Below are 18736 nucleotides of genomic sequence, written 5' to 3' on the forward strand. Positions count from 1 at the left end.
AGCAGGATAAACTCTTGAATCCCTTAGATTTCAGAAGAAATGCAGGTGTCCCAATACTTTTGTCCATACAGCTGTAACCAGCCGGTCATTAAGACGGTCATGCTGTTAGTCCTAATGTTAGTGGATTGCCCTCTAATGACCCGAACTGTACGGAGAAGGAGGACTCCGGTCGGACTGATGGCCAGGACAGGCCTGCTCTCTCTCTCCACTTTGAAAGGCCTTCGTAGCATCACCAGCGCTTCCAGCTTCTGGCACGCCGCCATTCGCGAGGAATGCGGAAAGATAGACGGACAGAGAGAGAGAGAGAGAGAGAGAGAGAGAGAGAGAGAGAGAGAGAGAGATTGAGAAAAAAACAAAGAGAGAGAGGGGGGGGCAGTTAAGCTGGTTTTCATTTATCTTTTTTCATCTTTGAGTGATTGTACATGTGATTCCACTTAACAAGAGAGCAGAACGTGACATAACTGACCACCCCCCCTACCCTTCCTCGCTGCCTCTCTCTACCTCTATTAATTCATCTCAGCTCAGTTATGGAGCTGTTTTGACTTTGATTTTTACACAAGCATCAAAAGAACACAGCGAAGACCTCACAGAAAAAAGGCCAAAAGATCAGTGAAGGAAAAACCCTGCAGTCATTTACAGTCCAGGGAGAAAAAAAACAGGGTTCTGTGTGGAACTGAGGTTCTTCAAAGGGTTCTGCGACTCCTAACAATAGTGCATCTCATTTTAGGGACCATTTCTAAAAAGTTCTACTGGAAGTTTATCCTGAATATGATGGTCCATTTAACCCAGCAATAATCCAGTTAATCATATCAAAAGTGGAGTGCCTGAAGCCCCGCCTCCTTCATTTCCGAAAATGTCCTAAAAAATCCCATTACCATTCCTAATTACCCAACCCACTTTCCTCACCTAGCCCACGCCTAAATAGGTTCATGTTGGGCTGCTCCAAAGAGTCCTATTCTATTGGCCGTACTTCAAGCCGTGTGTATTTGCTCATTTGCTGTGTCAGCAATGGGTGCTGAAGAAGGCATTCATTAGAAGGGGTGTCCACAAACTTTTGGACACGTAGCATATGTAATGAGAATAGGCTAATGAAACTATTGTTGACGTGATTGTGAACAAGAAAACATGTGAATAGCAGTATGTCCAAAAAAACAAACATTGACCAATCCAAACGGAGCTCTGAACGAGCTTGAACTCACTAAGGAAAAAATACAGCGCATCCAACAAGAACCAAAGCCTCGTCCATCTTTTAAACTGCAGTAAAAACATGGTAGCTCACAGGAAGCGCTGATGGATGCTACCCACTAGATCTCCTCTAGAGGCAGATATACAAGACAAATCAAACCAGTGCATTTCATAGCGCCAAGAGAATGACCACTAGGGGGCCAACACTGACCCCCTTTCTGTCTCTCTCTTTGTCTCTGTCTTTCCCCACGGTGGACAGGGTTTTATCGGACCTCCAGGTGTAGCAGGACCACCGGGCCTAGAGGGCGAGAGAGTAAGTACCCTATCCCGTCTGTGCGGTCACACACTGCATGACTGTTGCGCTGGGAGTGGCTGGGTTTGATTGGCAGGTGAAGTAGCTCCAGTGATTGGGCAGCGGGGTAATTCCGCTCTGAGTGCCTGTATGGGGTCTGGACATTTGGGGAGGTTGAGAGCTTAAGATAAACAAGTGATGCTGTTTGGGTTACAGAGTCTGCAGTCGTTTCTAAATAGACTAAACATCTTCGGATGCTGGGCTCTGATTAGCCACGATTAGCCACTCTCGGCTGACCGATAGGAATTTACTGGTATCAGCTGGGGAGGCACTCGAAGCTTATTGTGTCCATGTTGTGGCACATAATGGCTCATTTCCTGTACGCCGTGCTGTTACAGGACAGTCGGTTGTAAATAAATAAATAAATAAATAAATAAATAAAAAAGGGGGGGATTGTAAGGAGCTTGTAAGACGCTGATAGGGGTAGGGTATTTCCTACCATTCTTTACTAAATAACTGGAAAATGACATTAAAGAATAGAAAACAACAGATAAGGGCTAAAGCTAAGGGCTATAGCTAACAGCAGAGGCCCACTAGCAGCCAACAAAAGACATGGCAAAGGCTAATGCTGCTAATGTTGGTGTCCAACGCAGTACCGATACCATTTCCTGCCATTCACAAGAGGAAAAGTTAAAAATAGTTAAAATAGTGACGTAAACGTGACCTATAGCTAACAGCTACAGATGCCTAACAACAAACAAAAGATGCAGCAAGGGCTAAGCTGAGATATGGCTATAGTAGGGCTAATGGCTAAGCAATGACTACAACAGGAAACTAAGCAAGTATAGCTAAGCTGTGGCTAAATTAAGGATGATGGCTAAGTAAATGCTAAATGCAAACTAGGCCTCTACATAGACTATAGCCGCTACAGCTAACAGCTACAGATTAACAAACAAAGGACATGGCTAAGTTATTAGCCAATGAGGTCCTGGACTATTGCAGCTATAGCTAACAGCTACGGACTGCTAGTAACAAACAAAGGACTCAGCAAGAAGCTATTAGTCAAGTAGGCTGTGACTATAGCTGCTGTAGCTAACAGCTACGAATGGCTATTAACAAACAAAGGACATGGCAAGGATTTAGCTACAGCTAAGCTAATAGAAAACTAGGACTTTAGACTATAGCAGCTAAAGCTAACAGCCATGGACGGCCATTAACAAACAGGACACAACAAGGGTCAAGTAGGCTGTTAATAGCCATCCACGGCTGTTAGCTACAGCTAGGCTATTAGTCAAGTAGCCCGTTAATAGCCATCCACGGCTGTTAGCTACGGCTAGGCTATTAGTCAAGTAGCCCGTTAATAGCCATCCATGGCTGTTAGCTACGGCTAGGCTATTAGTCAAGTAGCCCGTTAATAGCCATCCATGGCGGTTAGCTACGGCTAGGCTATTAGTCAAGTAGCCCGTTAATAGCCATCCATGGCTGTTAGCTACGGCTAGGCTATTAGTCAAGTAGCCCGTTAATAGCCATCCATGGCTGTTAGCTACGGCTAGGCTATTAGTCAAGTAGCCCGTTAATAGCCATCCACAGCTGTTAGCTACGGCTAGGCTATTAGTCAAGTAGCCCGTTAATAGCCATCCATGGCTGTTAGCTACGGCTAGGCTATTAGTCAAGTAGCCCGTTAATAGCCATCCACGGCTGTTAGCTACGGCTAGGCTATTAGTCAAGTAGCCCGTTAATAGCCATCCATGGCTGTTAGCTACGGCTAGGCTATTAGTCAAGTAGCCCGTTAATAGCCATCCACAGCTGTTAGCTACGGCTAGGCTATTAGTCAAGTAGCCCGTTAATAGCCATCCATGGCTGTTAGCTACGGCTAGGCTATTAGTCAAGTAGCCCGTTAATAGCCATCCACAGCTGTTAGCTACGGCTAGGCTATTAGTCAAGTAGCCCGTTAATAGCCATCCATGGCTGTTAGCTACAGCTAAGCTATTAGTCAAGTAGCCCGTTAATAGCCATCCATGGCTGTTAGCTACGGCTAGGCTATTAGTCAAGTAGCCCGTTAATAGCCATCCATGGCTGTTAGCTACAGCTAAGCTATTAGTCAAGTAGCCCGTTAATAGCCATCCATGGCTGTTAGCTACGGCTAGGCTATTAGTCAAGTAGCCTGTTAATAGCCATCCATGGCTGTTAGCTACGGCTAGGCTATTAGTCAAGTAGCCCGTTAATAGCCATCCACGGCTGTTAGCTACGGCTAGGCTATTAGTCAAGTAGCTACAGCTAAGCTAGTGCCTACAGCTCAGGGAAGCCTAACACCTAGGCCCTGGATTATAGCCGCTTGAAGGGTGAAGGTGATGCAGTCTTACAAACAAAGGTGCTGCAAAGGGTTACTCGTGCGATGCCATAGATGAACCACTTTGGGGTCCATAAAGAAGGTCTGAGATGTTTTCACCAGAGATGTTGTTTATGGACCCAGAAGAGGTTCTTCCATGGCATCGCTTAAAGAGGCATTTGTGGCACCTCCATTTTTAAGAGTGTATGGTAACACTTTAGAGTTCACATCTCTAAACTGGCTAATTACTGTGAACGCTCCAGAGCTGTTGTCCTGGTTTATTGATTGTTTATCTCAGCAGGTCCATCTGGACGAGGTTTAAAGCGCTGGAGTTTTATTACTGCACTTTACTGTGTGGTGTGCAGGCATGATTAATCACACGCCGGCATGAGGATGCAGCCGGGCACCAGAACGCTCTCTCACTTTGAAGTGCTGTTATCTGCAGAGCTTCCAAAAAGCCTGAGAAACAAAAGGCAGCGGGGGAACAGTGACCATTGTTCACATAACGAGTTCAGTTATTAAAAACAGTGTTCAGAATTCCATGATTATGCCGCCTATAAGAGGTTTGAGCCTGACTCACTCTCTCAATTCTCCCAAATCTGTTCTGCAGGGGGTTCCAGGACCCGTGGGGAAGAAAGGTCCCAAAGGGAGGCAGGTAAGAAAAATGCTACTGCACCAAGCGGTGTCGGGTTCAATCTACTGTCGTTACCAGAGGAAGCAAATGAGCAGTGATTGAAGGGGGTGAAGTTGCCTGCGAGATAGTCAGGAAGAACCCCTGCCTGAGTGCTGTGTTACCTGTGGAGAAAGAGAAGAGGGTGGGGCTTTATCTATAGGCCGAGAAAGGGGCGGGAGGTTACCTGTAGAGAGAGGGAGCGAGATCGGGGCAGGGCATTACCTGTAGAGCAAAACGGGGCCATGAGGTTACCGATGGAGAAGAGGTGTCTAACTTCTATGGCTGATTTCCCTGCTTTAACAGACCTACTGCACCCGGCAGTTAACAGGTGAGTTGAATCAGGTGTGCTGGAGCAGGAAAAGGGGTGGGGCTTTACCTGTTGAGAGACAAGTAGTGAAACCAGGGGCCAAAAGGTTACTTGTAAAAAGAGGAGGGAGCAGGCTGTTACCTGTAGACAGAAAACGGGGCAGATTTAAAAGAGGCAGGATTTACCTGTAAAGAGAGAAGGGGCGGGGCTTTATATCTAGAAGCTGAAAGTGGGTAGGACTTTACCTGTTAAAGGGGGTGGGGCTTTATCTATTGAGCCAGAACAGGATAGGGCTTTACCTGTAAAGAAAGGGGTAAGGCATTACCTGCTGAGTGGGAAAGGGGTGGGGCCTTAGCTCTAAAGAAAGGGGTAGGGTTTCCTTGTAAAATGTTACCTTTCAAGTGAGAAAGGGGCAGGGCTTTACCTGTGGAAATAGGAAGGGACGGGGCATTACTGGTAGAGAAAGGGGTAGGGCTTTACCTGTAAAACGAGAAAGGGCTGGGGTTTTACCTGTTGAGCGAGAAAGGAGGGGGTGGGGTTTTACCTGTGGAGATGCAAAGGGGCGGAGTTTACATATAACAGAACAGGTGTAGGGCTTTTCTTGTAGAGATAGAAGGGGGCTAAAGTTAGGGTTGGACAACTAGGACATGCAACAAGGCATTTTTTGAAGTTACTGACACCTGAGATTGAACTGTACACCACCCTACACCACATGACACCACCCTACTCTACACCTACTACTGTCAAGAGTAGGTATTCAGACACCAGCAGTGGTGGAAAGGCCGATCTCCTTTCAGACGTGTAGGCCCAATAAAAAGCCAGCACATGTCAGGGCAGCAGCAGAGACACTATCTGGTGTACGCTGCCAGCTGGGCGCTGCCCCCAGCAGCCAGCTAATCACATCCTCCCCCGGGCGGATGAAAGCCGGGTGGATGGCATTCAGAGGAACCTCCTGCCCTGCCTCGAACAGGCCTTTTCGTTGACCTCCCCCTGATACCTGATATATCTCTCATCACATTTCTCTGCACTCAAAATGAGATTTCCTATCTCAAGCAACTACCGTGTGTGGGCTGAGGTGGACGTTAACTGACCTGTCCGTACTTTACGGCCTCCATTCTACTGACTTGTTGGGTATGCTGTACAGAACAGTGGCCAACATCCCATTCAACCCTAACGAGAAACTGTCAAAATACAACGTAATGAATTTAGTAGGTGTGGCGTCTCAAAGAAGATGAGGTACGCCTTGACCTTGGCCTTGGCCTTGAACGGCTGCCCCGTGTGGCCCCATCGCCCTTCACGTCCAGTGCCCGTCGCCTCTCCACTTCAGCGTGGAATTTAGAGGCTGGGTGCCAGGAGGTCCTGACGCAGCACCTTAGCTGGGAAGATCTGCGTGCCCACCGTGGCACAGCACGTAACCGGCCGCCGAAGCCGACATGCACTAAACAGGAGGGGCGTTTGAGACCGGGCCCGGGCAGCCCCTCTCACAGTAGTTGAGGCTCAAGCTTGCGTTTAAATAAATGGGCTGGAAGCTCGATTCCAGATATCAGAACCTCAGTAAACCCTCATCCACAGCTCAGAGTAAGACGCTAAAAAGCGCAGCTGAAAGAGGTGATCGAGGGCTGTCAGTCATGCAACATCAGTTCAGTCTCTGGAGTTGAGAAGTCTGATGGCTTGTGGGAAGAAGCTATTGCAGAGTCTGGTCGTGTTGGACCGGATGCTGCGGCACCTTCTTCCTGATGTCATGAGGGATCCTCCGATGATCCTCTCAGCTGTCCTCCTCCAATCAGAAGTCCAAAACATCATAGATCGTAAGCCTAAAGAAATCTGCACAAGGAAGCCTGTTATTAGCATCTTTTTGGGGGGCCAGAACGTTTTAAGGGAGTCGGCATGTTTTGAAACGAGGGTCCTGCCCAGCTATCCTGGTGGTTAATGAGTGCAACATTCCCCGAAACCCAGTCAGTCATTCTGACTCACTGTCAGCCAGGAGGTTACTGGAAAGTACAGAGAAATGCTAACCTTGCTAAAAGTGGATGGAAGCTACAGGGGGGGGGGTGACCTTTAAAAACCGTATTAAGAGCTAGCGTAAATGAGCGCTGAATGTAATGGTAGCATTAAGACTGTTAAGGTAATGAGTTGTAAAAGTTTCTGGTGTGTTTTTTTTAGGGTGTGGTCGGAGATGCTGGGGAGCGTGGCCCTCCCGGGCCGGACGGGAATGAGGTATGCTTTCATACTGGGTGTAGTGGCTCTGGTCCATCCTCTGACTGTTGCATCCTGGGAGAAGCAGTGTTTTGCATTAGAGATGTTGGTGTACCCAACGTTGAGTTCCCAGCAGTTTGACGTCAGAAGGACATCTGACTCGTTCTAGTTGGTTAGATTAGATTGGTTGGACATCAGAACCTAATGCTGGATTGACCTCGACCTCCAACCGTGTGGTTTTGGTTGGAAATTGAATTGGAGCGTTGGAGGACGTTGGATTTTGGTTGCTTAACCACAAAACCATTAAAATATTAATCGATATTGATATGGGCAATAGACGTTGACCCGACATTGAATCGACATTGAAGTTCATCTAGGTAACGTCAGGTCAACTTGCTAGGTTTGCTGTTATAAGCGCAATGCATTTGATGGGCCGTTAACACAGAGTCTAGGACCACATGGTTGGTCGAGGTCGAGGTCAATACAGCATTGTGTTCTGATGTCCAACCAATCTAATCTAACCAATCAACCAACTAGAACGAGTCCGACGTCCTTCTGACGTCAAAATGATGTTTGATGGTGCCAGCTGGGAACTCAACGTCAACATTGCTAGGTTTGCTGTTATAAGCTCAATGCATTTGATGGGCTGTTAACACAGAGTCTAGGATCAGACCTCCTGAGGTTTTTTTAGCAGTACACTTCATTGCAAAGAAGATTCCTGACTGGTTTGGCTGCATGTCCACATTACTGTTGAAAGCTGAAGCTTTCGGATGCATCACTGCTGATTCAGCGCCTGCAGGGTCCTGTAGACAGGGCTTACAGCAGGACTAATGTTCATGTGCTGTTACGCCTTCTGTGTGTATGTGTTTATTACAGGGACCTGTTGGAGCAACTGGCACCGGTGGCTTCCCTGGCCTCAGAGTGAGTATGAAACCCACACATCCACACATTTAATAGCAACATCATGTAGCACTTTACCTTTACGCTGGTGCTCCGGGAGAATGGCGTCACTGTCATCCCCACTCCGGGCCTGGAACCCTGCTGCTACTGCACTACGGACCTGAGGAACTGTGCTGGAACTGCAGGAGATCTCTCGCCCTTACATTTCCAGCTCAGCTTTTCAGGTCCCAGTTACTCCGAAAACCTTAAGCGGTGATATTTCCCAGAAGCCAGGGCCCTAATCCAGCTCTTCGGCAGCAGATGGAGTCTTTCTTTGCATTGGTCTAGTTTATGTGTGCTACACACCGTGCTGAGCTGCAGCTGACGCTGTTCCTCCCTCCAGTAGCCACTGGTGTTCCTGTCCGGCACTGCAGGAGTGGTTGGAATCGGAGGCCGGGGTCATTTGTTTTCATCGGCAGTTCAATCAAGTGCTGCGCTACTGTACGACACTCAGCCTGGCCAGAGTCGGCCTGCCAAGAGCGGATTAGGACCATTTAGTGCACTTTAAGGGCTTGGGGGGGAGTCAGCAGCTGAACAGCTTTCAGCGGGACACGGATGTGGAGAGAGATTCAGCTATGTAGCGTGGGGAATCACATGAAACATCTACAAGATTGCCTAGATTCCTTTAATGTGGTCAGTCCAAAATCTCCACTTTCAGGACATCCTAGGTCGAGATGTAAAATCCAGCACTGAAACTGAAAGCAGATGAATTGGTTATGGTGTTGGGACCGTACCCAGTAGTTATGTTGCCGGTGGACATCGTGGTACAGTAGTGTTTCTGGCTAGTTAGCATTGTGTAATGTATGCTACTTCACTTCTAGATGATCAGGGTCACTCCAGTCGTCCAGGTGTTTCAGGCTGGGAACCCCTTGGAACACTCCGCAATTCATCCGTGAACGCGACTCATGACTCGTGACTCGTGACAATTTGTCGGCCATGACTGAGAGCGTGGTGCCGGACACGCCAGGATGAGAAGCATATGGAGCCTGAGACACGAGAGGAAACTGCCAGCCACAGAGTTCCAGTGGAACCCTCACACAGGAAGCCCTCAGATGCAGATACGAACAGTTGGACGTGACCCAGCAATATCTACCCGTCTAGTGGAGGAGGCAGCCGAATGGGCTCTTCCTCTCGCTCTTTTGCCCTCACCTGATGGAGGTCTTGCACGTGGTCCTCCAGCCATTTCGCTGTTGGTGGCTTGGGCCATCCTGCACATGATTGATCTCAACATGTTCAGTGTTTGGGCTACTTTGATCGAGTCCAGAAGAAAACGGTCATTTTTTATTGTTGTTTTCCATGTAGGAGAACGATCACTTTGGGCGATTCAGCTGTAAATTCGTGCTGATTCGCTCTTTCAGTCGCGAGCAACAGAGCATGAAATGTCACCTCATTATGAAACTCAGATGTACAGTTTGACAGCAGTCCAACAGATGGAATCGCTTTCCCGGTGCTCTGATGCTAGCGCTGGTTCCTCAGTGGTGAAATAAGCTTCCCGTTTTGGTCCGGACAGCTCAGATTGTCTCTTTTTTTCCCGCTGGGGTTTCTATATTTGTATCTCAACGCAACACTTAGCTTGATATTTCTGGTTTCTGGCTAATTTCATGCTTGTATTATGGCTGTTCTTAGATGTCAAATGTTTGTGGACACCCACTCTAATAAATAAATGCAAGAGATGCACTCATATGCAGCTTGTCTAGTCCCTGCAGATAGAATAGGACTCTGTATCTGTAGCAGATACATATAAACCTATTGGTGCCATGCCTCCTGATGCCAGGCGTGGGCTAAAGAGGTCTGGAGGCCCCAGCATTGAGCTGTGGAGAACTGTGTTCTCTGGATTGATGGATGGTGATCTCGCTAGCACTCTTGTTGCTGAATGCAATCAAATTCTCAACAGCTCAGTAGCACAATAGCGCCACCAACCTACAAGAACATAGGTGCAATGCTGTAGATTTTCTTGACAGGAACATTTTTCACCATGCTCGGAAGTGTAGTTTCCCACGACCGCCTGTCCGAGTAACAGAACCTTATACCCCGTCTATCCTCTGACTGCTCTCATTCTGTCTTGGAACAAGTCGTTTTCTGGAAGCATTTGTGAGAGCAATATCGCCTTACAGCCCGTGCGTTCTTCCCTTTATGGAACCCCCTCACTTTTTATCACATGCCATCAGTTGAAAGAGACAGAGGGCTTTTATAAGTGCGTGCAATTTGTCTTCATCCCACCAGACCATCAGGGCCTCACGCTCACCCCTTACCCAATTCCTATGACTTCAGCTCATCTCCAGATGCACTGCTTTCTTTCATGGCCCTGCACACGCTGCCTTCATGGGAGTGCTCCGAGAAGGCTGGAGGACACTGATACCAAAGTGACCAGCATGGGTACCGGCCTGGTACCGGTCTTTCTTACATTAGGACAGTTAGGACATTTGTTGTATGGATTCACTGGATTCATGTTACACAGGTAGAAGAATGGTCTGCTAGGAGTCTTACCTGATGTGGTGTGGTGAGTGGTGGAGTATATTGTCTTGCATTGACGCTTGGAAAGTCAGGGTGTGTACTTGTTTTGAGAAGGAGGTCAGGTGAGTAACCTGGTTTTAATAAGTCTCTGACTCATAAGTCCAGCTATTCCTGTGGTGCATCTCCTGTGGTGGCTCCTGTGCTTGGTTATGGTTACTTTATGGTGATGGTCCACGTCCTTACTAGCTGCTCATAATTAGATCCAGCCCTGCCCCTCAGTCCCAACTTCAGCAAACTTCTGGAAGCACTTGGTTTCATGCTTGTACCTCATTCCCAAACTTTTGCAAGATGTGCCCAATGACGTTCAGCCACAAAACAGCTAAGGCTAATCAAAGATCACGGACTAACATGCTAAGCACAGGGAGGACGAGCGCAGTTCCCATGTTTAGGGGTTTCTCTGTAATCATTTTCCTTCTGAAATATGATCTTCAAAAGAAGTTCTTCAGCTCATGTTGTGTCCCAGATGTACCAGAAGACCTTGACATGTCTGTGTGTTTTGGTTTCTTGCTGGTGATGCATTGGTGGCTTGGTGGACCTGCCTGAATTTTCCCAGAGCCCTGTTGTGGTTTTATGGAATTGTGAATATCAGAGATACCACAGTCTACCCTGGAGGACCCTGGAGGACCTACGTCAGAATACCAGTGATATGAGATATGGGTATCCTCATAAACTCCAAGTCATCCAGCTCCAGTCATGTTAAGAATGCCGGTGGTGCTTAACCCTTGCCTGAAAATTTGCTGCCCCTAATCTCACACATCTGATACAGCTTATTAAGGTTCTAAGGAGCATCTGACTATTAGTGATCTGTGCAGTAGGTTAGGGTTGGAGCTAAGCTCTGGAATCTCCGGCAGCAGAGATGGTTCTGCTTGGAGACCTTCTGCTTGGTATATATATAGACAGTATGGAAGATCCTGGATTGAACCCGGTTGCACTGTTTGTTGGCCACTGATGAGCCTGTGAATCAGTGGAAGAATGAAGCACATGCTAAGAAGAACATCCTGTCTACAGTGAAGCATGGCGGTGGCTCGGTGATGCCCTTCCACACACTGCAGGGTTCCAGTGCCAGAGGAAGCAAAGCAGCCCTAGAGCAAGATGGGTTCATTCAAATTTCAGGAAATCCGAGGAGGAAGCTGAAGCTTGGACATCATTGGACCTTCTAACAGGACAATAGTCCCAAGCTTTAGGACTATTGGTTTCAGAAGTAGTCCTGGAAGTTCCTGAGGTTGTCGTCCCAGTCGCCTGACTGGAACCCCCATAGCCAATCTTTGGTGGGATTTTTAGGAGGCAGTTGCAGCAGCAAACCCAAGAGTACTTATGAGCTGGAGGCCACTGCCCATGAGGAATGGGCAGTAGGAACGCTGCCAGGCGCTGGTGTCTGGCTATCCAGACATCACGTTTGCAGCAGGTCCTACCAGCAGAAGGGTGCTCTACTAAGTACTGTAGATGCTTGGCCCAATACTGGCAGCTTATCGGACACACACTGGCATCGAACCCACAATGTTGTGAGGAATAACCCAGGGCCTGGGTCTAACCTCCAGTCCACCACCATATCAGCAGCATCTGAATATCTGGGTAACATTTCCATCCTGTCCTTCTCAGGGTGACGCTGGGCCAGAGGGACCTCGTGGGCTGCCTGGCATTGTAGGACCTCAGGTAATGACCGCTCGCCCTTCGTAACCTCACTGGTGAACAATGAAAACCTCTGTTGAAAACCACCTCTTCTGTCATTGGCAGGGCCTGGCGGGAGGGGTGGGGCCACCTGGATTGAAAGGTGATAAGGTGATCTAAATATTTCTATTATTGCAGTGAATCTGTACATCTCTGTGTTTTGAGTCTTCTGCTTACACTGGATTTAGCACAGAAAGCATGTTGACAAATGGTGCTCAGTACAAGTGAAGTGTCTGCTGTGTTTACCCTGTTTACCCTGTGTTTGACCTCCCTGTGATGCTGTACAATGTAGGCTGAACCGGGATCGAGAGGGGAGCCGGGAGAATACGGTTACCAAGGCGATAAGGTAGGGGACTCTGCTGGATGCGTTATTGGATCACTTGAATTGGGGAAGCGAACCGTTGCCTATGGCTGCGGTTCCTTTAAGGAATCGGTGCCACTCCTAAGCACATCAGGGTGCATCAGTGCTTTTATGGAAGATCTCCAGAACTTCAAAGAATGTTAATTTGAAGATCTCTTATAGATCTTCTGAAGGTTAATGTTTAATAAAGATTCTACAAATGGTTCTTTGCATGATGCTATGATAGAACCTTCTGTAAATGGGGTGTGTAAGTGTGTCTGACTCAAAGCTCTATACGTCACATACATTACATACTGTCCAATATAGGGACTAAAGTATTGGGACACCTGCTAATTCATTGTTTTTTTGGAAATCAAGGCTATTAAAAAGAGATTATCCTGCTTTTGTTGGAGTAACTGTCTCTACTGTCCAGAAACGCCTTCCTGCTACATAATGGAGAAGCATTGTTGTGAGGATTTGCATTCATTGCATTCAGCGACAAGAGAATTAGAGAGGCCTGGATGGTGGAAAATCGCCACCCCTGCTCATCCCAAAAGCATTGGAACAGTGTCCTCATTCCGCTGCTCCACAGCTCAATGCTGGGGGTGGCTTCACACCCCTGTAGCCCACGCCTGGCATTAGGCAGCATGGTGCCAACAGGGTCATGTTGATCTGCTCCAGAGAACCTTAGTCTATTGACATTACTCTTCTACAGGGGCTAAATCTGTGTAAGCAATGGCTTCAGCTTCAAGTAGCTGGATGTATTCTTTAGAAGGAGTGTCCACAAACATTTGGACATACAGTGTATCTGACATGATCCTCAGCGTGATAATTTGCTCAATGCTCGTGACCATGTTCTTGTTGTTGTTTGTGCAGGGGGCTGCTGGCGTACCAGGACTGCCCGGCCCACGTGGAAAACCTGGACCCGCGGTATGCTAGCCAGTTTCAGCTCATTACAGAGAAATCTCCATAAACACACAGTGTGTTTACCGACCCGCCGGCATGACCTTCGCTTTCAGAGCCCTTGAACGAACGTGGACGGCTCGCAGTTTGTTTGGCACGCTGCAAACACCTGTTTAGCCTCCAGTCCACCCTCTTTATGGAGCACGCTGTGCGCTAAAGTGGGGAAAGCTTCGCCGGCCTTCAGTTGTGCAAGACAGAGCTTGCAGCTGATTGGCATCTTGTGCTTGTGCCCATTTTTAAAGCGGTGTATTCTGGCATGGGTGGAGGAAGGAGCGCTGCCGTAGCTTGCGTTAGCATCTACAGCAGACACTGTTTGTTTTTTGTAAAGCTGCTGCTGTATTCATCCAGTGCCTTCCAATGATCCCCAGCTATTACCAGGCAATAGGGAAATTAGCCTCATTGATGCTATCAGTTCTAACACTGCCGGTGATCCAGTGCAAGAATCCAACGTGTGGAAAACAAATAAGTCAGCGTAGCTTCACAAGCTTTGCCTCCAAGCTGCTTCTTGTAGGGTGTGTCTGTGCATGTTTGTGTGTGTGTGTGTGTGTGTGTGTGTGTGTGTGAAAGAGCTTTGTCTTTTGTGTTGAAGTTTACATTCTGTTACTTTTCCTTCTGCTCAAAAGGGAAGAATCGGTGACCTTGGAGCTCCAGGACCACCAGGCCCACCTGGACCTGAGGTAAGAAAAGCTGGCATCCTCCTGGAAGCCCAAGTTCAGCACAGTTTGGTGGTTTCCTTGTTTTCAGACCTTCAGCAGTTAGACACCAGGTTAGTAGAATTGTTGAACAGGGGGGTCACTAAGGGGTTGCTGGGCTCCGACCCTCCAGGACCTGAACTAGGCATCCCTAATGTAGGGTCTGACATCATCAGTCCAAACACATTTGGCCAATTTCCTTACTTTAAATCCATTCAAATTGTTCCTAGATTACGTAAACCTTGTATATCCAAACTTCACCCAGCCTGAACTCAGATTTACCTTTAAACCTTAAACCTCACCCAGCCTGAACTCAGATTTACCTTTAAACCCTCAACCTCACCCAGCCTGAACTCAGATTTAACTTTAAACCTTAAACTTCACCCAGCCTGAACTCAGACTTAACTTTAAACCTTAAACCTCACCCAGCCTGAACTCAGATTTAACTTTAAACCTTAAACCTCACCCAGCCTGAACTCAGATTTACCTTTAAACCCTCAACCTCACCCAGCCTGAACTCAGATTTAACTTTAAACCTCACCCAGCCTGAACTCAGATTTAACTTTAAACCTTAAACCTCACCCAGCCTGAACTCAGATTTAACTTTAAACCTTAAACTTCACCCAGCCTGAACTCAGACTTAACTTTAAACCTTAAACCTCACCCAGCCTGAACTCAGACTTAACTTTAAACCTTAAACTTCACCCAGCCTGAACTCAGACTTAACTTTAAACCTTAAACCTCACCCAGCCTGAACTCAGACTTAACTTTAAACCTTAAACCTCACCCAGCCTGAACTCAGACTTAACTTTAAACCTTAAACCTCACCCAGCCTGAACTCTGAGTTTTGCTCAGACTTAAGTTGAGCTGTGTTGGGAGACTGTTGGGCTGTGTTGCAGGTTTTGTTGAGGGCTCATCTCTCCCATTATTTAGCATGAAATATTAGCGTTTAGCACATGTTTGTGACTTGTATGCACAGAAGACCCTTATTTACACTGTTTTACTGTATTAATCTGTTCTCTGCTCTGAATATGATGGATGTGGTCAGTCCACATCGACCGGATCGAGGAACTCGACTGCGCTTGAAGGCTAATAGACAGGCGTTAGAATAGAATGGCTACATTTGTGTAGCACCAAGCAGCTCCTGTTAATAACAAGCCACAAAAGAAGCTGATGAATTCGGCTTTAGGAATTGGACAGCACAGATGGGCTGAGGAAGAGTAACGAAAAAAGGCTTCGGTCAGTGTTTCTGTTTGAAGTCGGCGCCGTAGCTCACAGCGCTAGCCGAGCAGCCTGCTCTTTTGGCCTGCTCTGGGCATGTGGTAATCAGATGCTGAGGGTTTTGGGGTAGTACTTGAGGAACATTGGCTGAAGCTGCAGCGCTGTATGTTTCATTAGGGCCACGTCTTTGATGCCAACTGGGTTTTAGGGTTTGGACAATGGAATAGATAAGTAGTGAACTGCAGGCCTTTTGAACAAGGCTGTCCTTAGCACCTCCATCTGCGCTCTCTCCCTGAGCTCAGCATCTGGACTTTTTTTTTTTGTAATTGTCAATGGAAAGGACTTTCCTAGAGGCTCTGTCTGCTTACACATCGCTGCATCTGGGCTGCAAATGCTGGACCACTTCAGTCGGAGATGTTGAAGGAAACATCTCAAGCATAAGAAGCATTTTTGCCATCTAGTGGAGTTCCATCCACACAACAGCTGCATGGGTTGCTCAGATCCTTTTTGGAGGTTCTTGTAGTAATATCAGCTCCACAAGAGCCACAAGAGCTTTAAGATGACTAACAGGTAAGAGTAGCGTTCCTGAGTCCATGTACAATCATCAGTCCGTCCATTCTTAGCAGCGATGCTAAAGGCAAGGTCTGGTCATGCAGGAAACTTCTCAGGAACCAGGAGCTTTCTGAGGAACCCATGACTTTTGGAGGAACCCGTGTTTTTGAGGGTTGGGTAGATAAGGACTACATTGGGTTGCTTTGGTCAGTGTTCTACAACAGCTATTTCTGACCTCACCGGGTTCTAACCATAGCGTGAGTTTTCACACTAGCGACATTAGGAGCGCTTGCTCAGCAAGTGCGGTACATTTGGTCAAGTCCTGGAGCGGTCCAGAGCTCCGATATTTGGTCCTCCTGAAATCGATGGTCTGGAGTTCGTTTCAAGTGGACTCTGGGGGGCTGTCTGCTGCGGCTGTGGAAGCTATCGGCTCCCAGCACCATTTGTTGGGTTGCATGATTGATTCACCTTGTCGCCTGTATGGCTAACTCAAAATTCGTAATTGCGCAATCGATCCACGGCTACTGTGGAATTCCTTTTAAGAGGACCAACCAATATCAAGAACTTCTTCTCTTAGATGTGAAACACCTCAGAAACCTGGCTTGGGACCTACTTGCTCACTCACAATTAGCAGGCTGAAGATTCTCCACAAGGGGGCGCTGACAGCAAGCAAATAGCTTTTGGTGCTTTGCATCATCGACACTCTGCGTCCTCGTTTTTCATAATGATCAAAGCAGGGTTGGACTTCTTAAATTAAGGACACTAGAAATGGTTCTTTGGAGTATACAAGAACCTCTTTTGGTACCCCAAAGAACTTTTCAGTGGATGGTCGGTTGAGGAGCGTTTTTCTGTAAATTGTAAAGGTTTGTAAATTTGTAAAAAACTTCTTTCTGGATGAAGGATAGCAGTGGAAAAGGAGGGGGTGACCACATGACCTTCTGGGGTAGTCTTCTGGCTTCTTCTTTTGTTTCATAATCTCTTAATATTTTTTTCCTCCCTCCTCAGGGATTTCCCGGAGACATCGGCGTTCCTGGTCCCAACGGCCCCCCCGGACCAAAGGTGCAGAACCCGTGTGTAATCCATAAGCAGCTAAAGCCTCTCAGATTAGCAGTGTTGCAGTAAGAACATCAGTAGCGTCTTGGATCCTGGATGTTCTGGATGAGCTTCCTAAATAGCTCTCCATCGCTGACGTTTGAGTCAGATACTCTCTGGAATGTTCTTGGCAGATGCTTCTGATGTAGCGTTTTTTTAACGTAAATGATGTCCATAAAGTTTTGTCACCATATTAATTCATTTCCTCCCATTTCAGTCAGCCCTAAACAGAGGCCGAGCCTGCTTACTTATGCAGCTCTAGTGAACCACAAGCCAGTACTGACTCCTGACTCTTAACATGTACTGTATGGACAAAAGTATTGGGACACCTGTTTGTTTATTGTTTCTTCTGAAATTAAGGGTATTAAAAAGAGCTTATCCTGCTTTTGTTGGAGTAACTGTCTCTGTTGGGATTTTAAAGGGGATTTGCTGTGAGGATTCGATTGCATTCAGCAACAAGAGCATTAGTGAGCTATATATAGTTCCACTGCTCCACAGCTGCTCAATGCTGGGGGGCTTTATAGCTACCCCTCTAGCCCACGCCTGGGATTATTAGGCAGCACAGTGCCAATAGGTTCATGATGTTGATCTGCTCCAGAGAGTCCTATTCTATTGGCAGTACTTCTTCTCTACAGGGACTAGACAAGCTGTGTGTGTGCATTTGCACATCTTTGTCAGCAATTAGTGCAGCCTAAAATAACCAAGTTTATATGAACTGGGGGTGGCCCGATCCGATGCAGTGGACCCAGGCCTATTTTAGCTCGGTTCAGGTAAAGAAAATGTATCTTACCCCTGTGTGTGTGTGTGTGTGTGTGTGTGTGTGTGTGTGTGTGTGTGTGTGTTTGCAGGGTAACCAGGGAGCGAGGGGACCTCAGGGGCCTCCAGGGCCAAAAGGAACAGAGGTATGCTTTGCGTATATATATATATATATATATATATATATATATATATATATAAACCCGCACACACATATGATATGGACAAAAGTATTGGGACACCTGCTCACTCATTGTTTCTTCTAAAATCAAGGGGATTAAATAGAGGTGATCCTGCTTGGGTGATCCTGGTGATCCTCCAGGGAGGACGGCTTTCTACTAGATTTTGCAGGAGCATTGCTGTGATAATTTGATTGCATTCAGCGACAAGAGCATAATTAGTGAGGTCAGGATGTTGGTTGATGATGATCACCACCCCACCCCCCCATCCTAACAGGATTGGATGGAGCTTTACCACCATCATTCCAGAGACCACAGTTCCTCCACTGCTCCACAGCTCAGTGCTGGGGGGCTTTATAGCTACCCCTTTACTAGCCCACGCCTGGCATTATTAGGCAGCATAGTGCCAATAGGTTCATGATGTTTATCTGTTCTAGGGAGTCCTATTCTATTGGCAGTACTTCTCTACAGGTACTAGGCAAGCTGTGTTTGTGTGTGTGTGTGTGTGTGTGTGTGTGTGTGTGTGTGTGCATTTGCACATCTGTGTCAGAAATAGGTGGCTGAATGCTTTTTTCATAAGGGGTGTCCACAAATATTTGGACATATAGTGTAGAGGGAATATGTATGTCAGGACCCCCTTCCCACCTCTCCAGCCCCTCCAGATGTATAAGCATTGAACACACACCTCCGTGCCTTCCTGCAGTGCCTACGAAAGGAAGAAAGCCTGTAATCAGACGAGGTTTGTTCGGCGGTCCCGGGACGGGGCTGTTAGCGGGTGCTAGGAAAAACATGGCAGTTCTGTTTTTCCTGTTGGAAACTTTTCCAGCCGCTGAGTGGA

The 18736-nt window shown here is 47.2% G+C and overlaps 1 protein-coding gene across 2 annotated transcripts in view; it reads left to right on the forward strand.

Moving 5' to 3' along the window:
- The window catches only part of LOC140577354 (uncharacterized), a 113606-nt gene that overhangs the window by 47422 nt on the left and 47448 nt on the right, over positions 1–18736 (forward strand). For both annotated transcript variants that reach the window (XM_072697286.1, XM_072697287.1), the window contains exons 11-21: positions 1445–1498; positions 4417–4461; positions 6950–7003; positions 7859–7903; positions 12035–12088; positions 12170–12214; positions 12396–12449; positions 13320–13373; positions 14030–14083; positions 16877–16930; positions 17812–17865. In XM_072697286.1, the coding sequence (XP_072553387.1) occupies positions 1445–1498; positions 4417–4461; positions 6950–7003; positions 7859–7903; positions 12035–12088; positions 12170–12214; positions 12396–12449; positions 13320–13373; positions 14030–14083; positions 16877–16930; positions 17812–17865 (567 nt within the window). The remainder of the gene's footprint in view (positions 1–1444; positions 1499–4416; positions 4462–6949; positions 7004–7858; positions 7904–12034; positions 12089–12169; positions 12215–12395; positions 12450–13319; positions 13374–14029; positions 14084–16876; positions 16931–17811; positions 17866–18736) is intronic.

The sequence above is a fragment of the Salminus brasiliensis genome, chromosome 14 (genome assembly GCF_030463535.1).
Source record: "Salminus brasiliensis chromosome 14, fSalBra1.hap2, whole genome shotgun sequence".
NCBI lineage: Eukaryota > Metazoa > Chordata > Actinopteri > Characiformes > Bryconidae > Salminus > Salminus brasiliensis.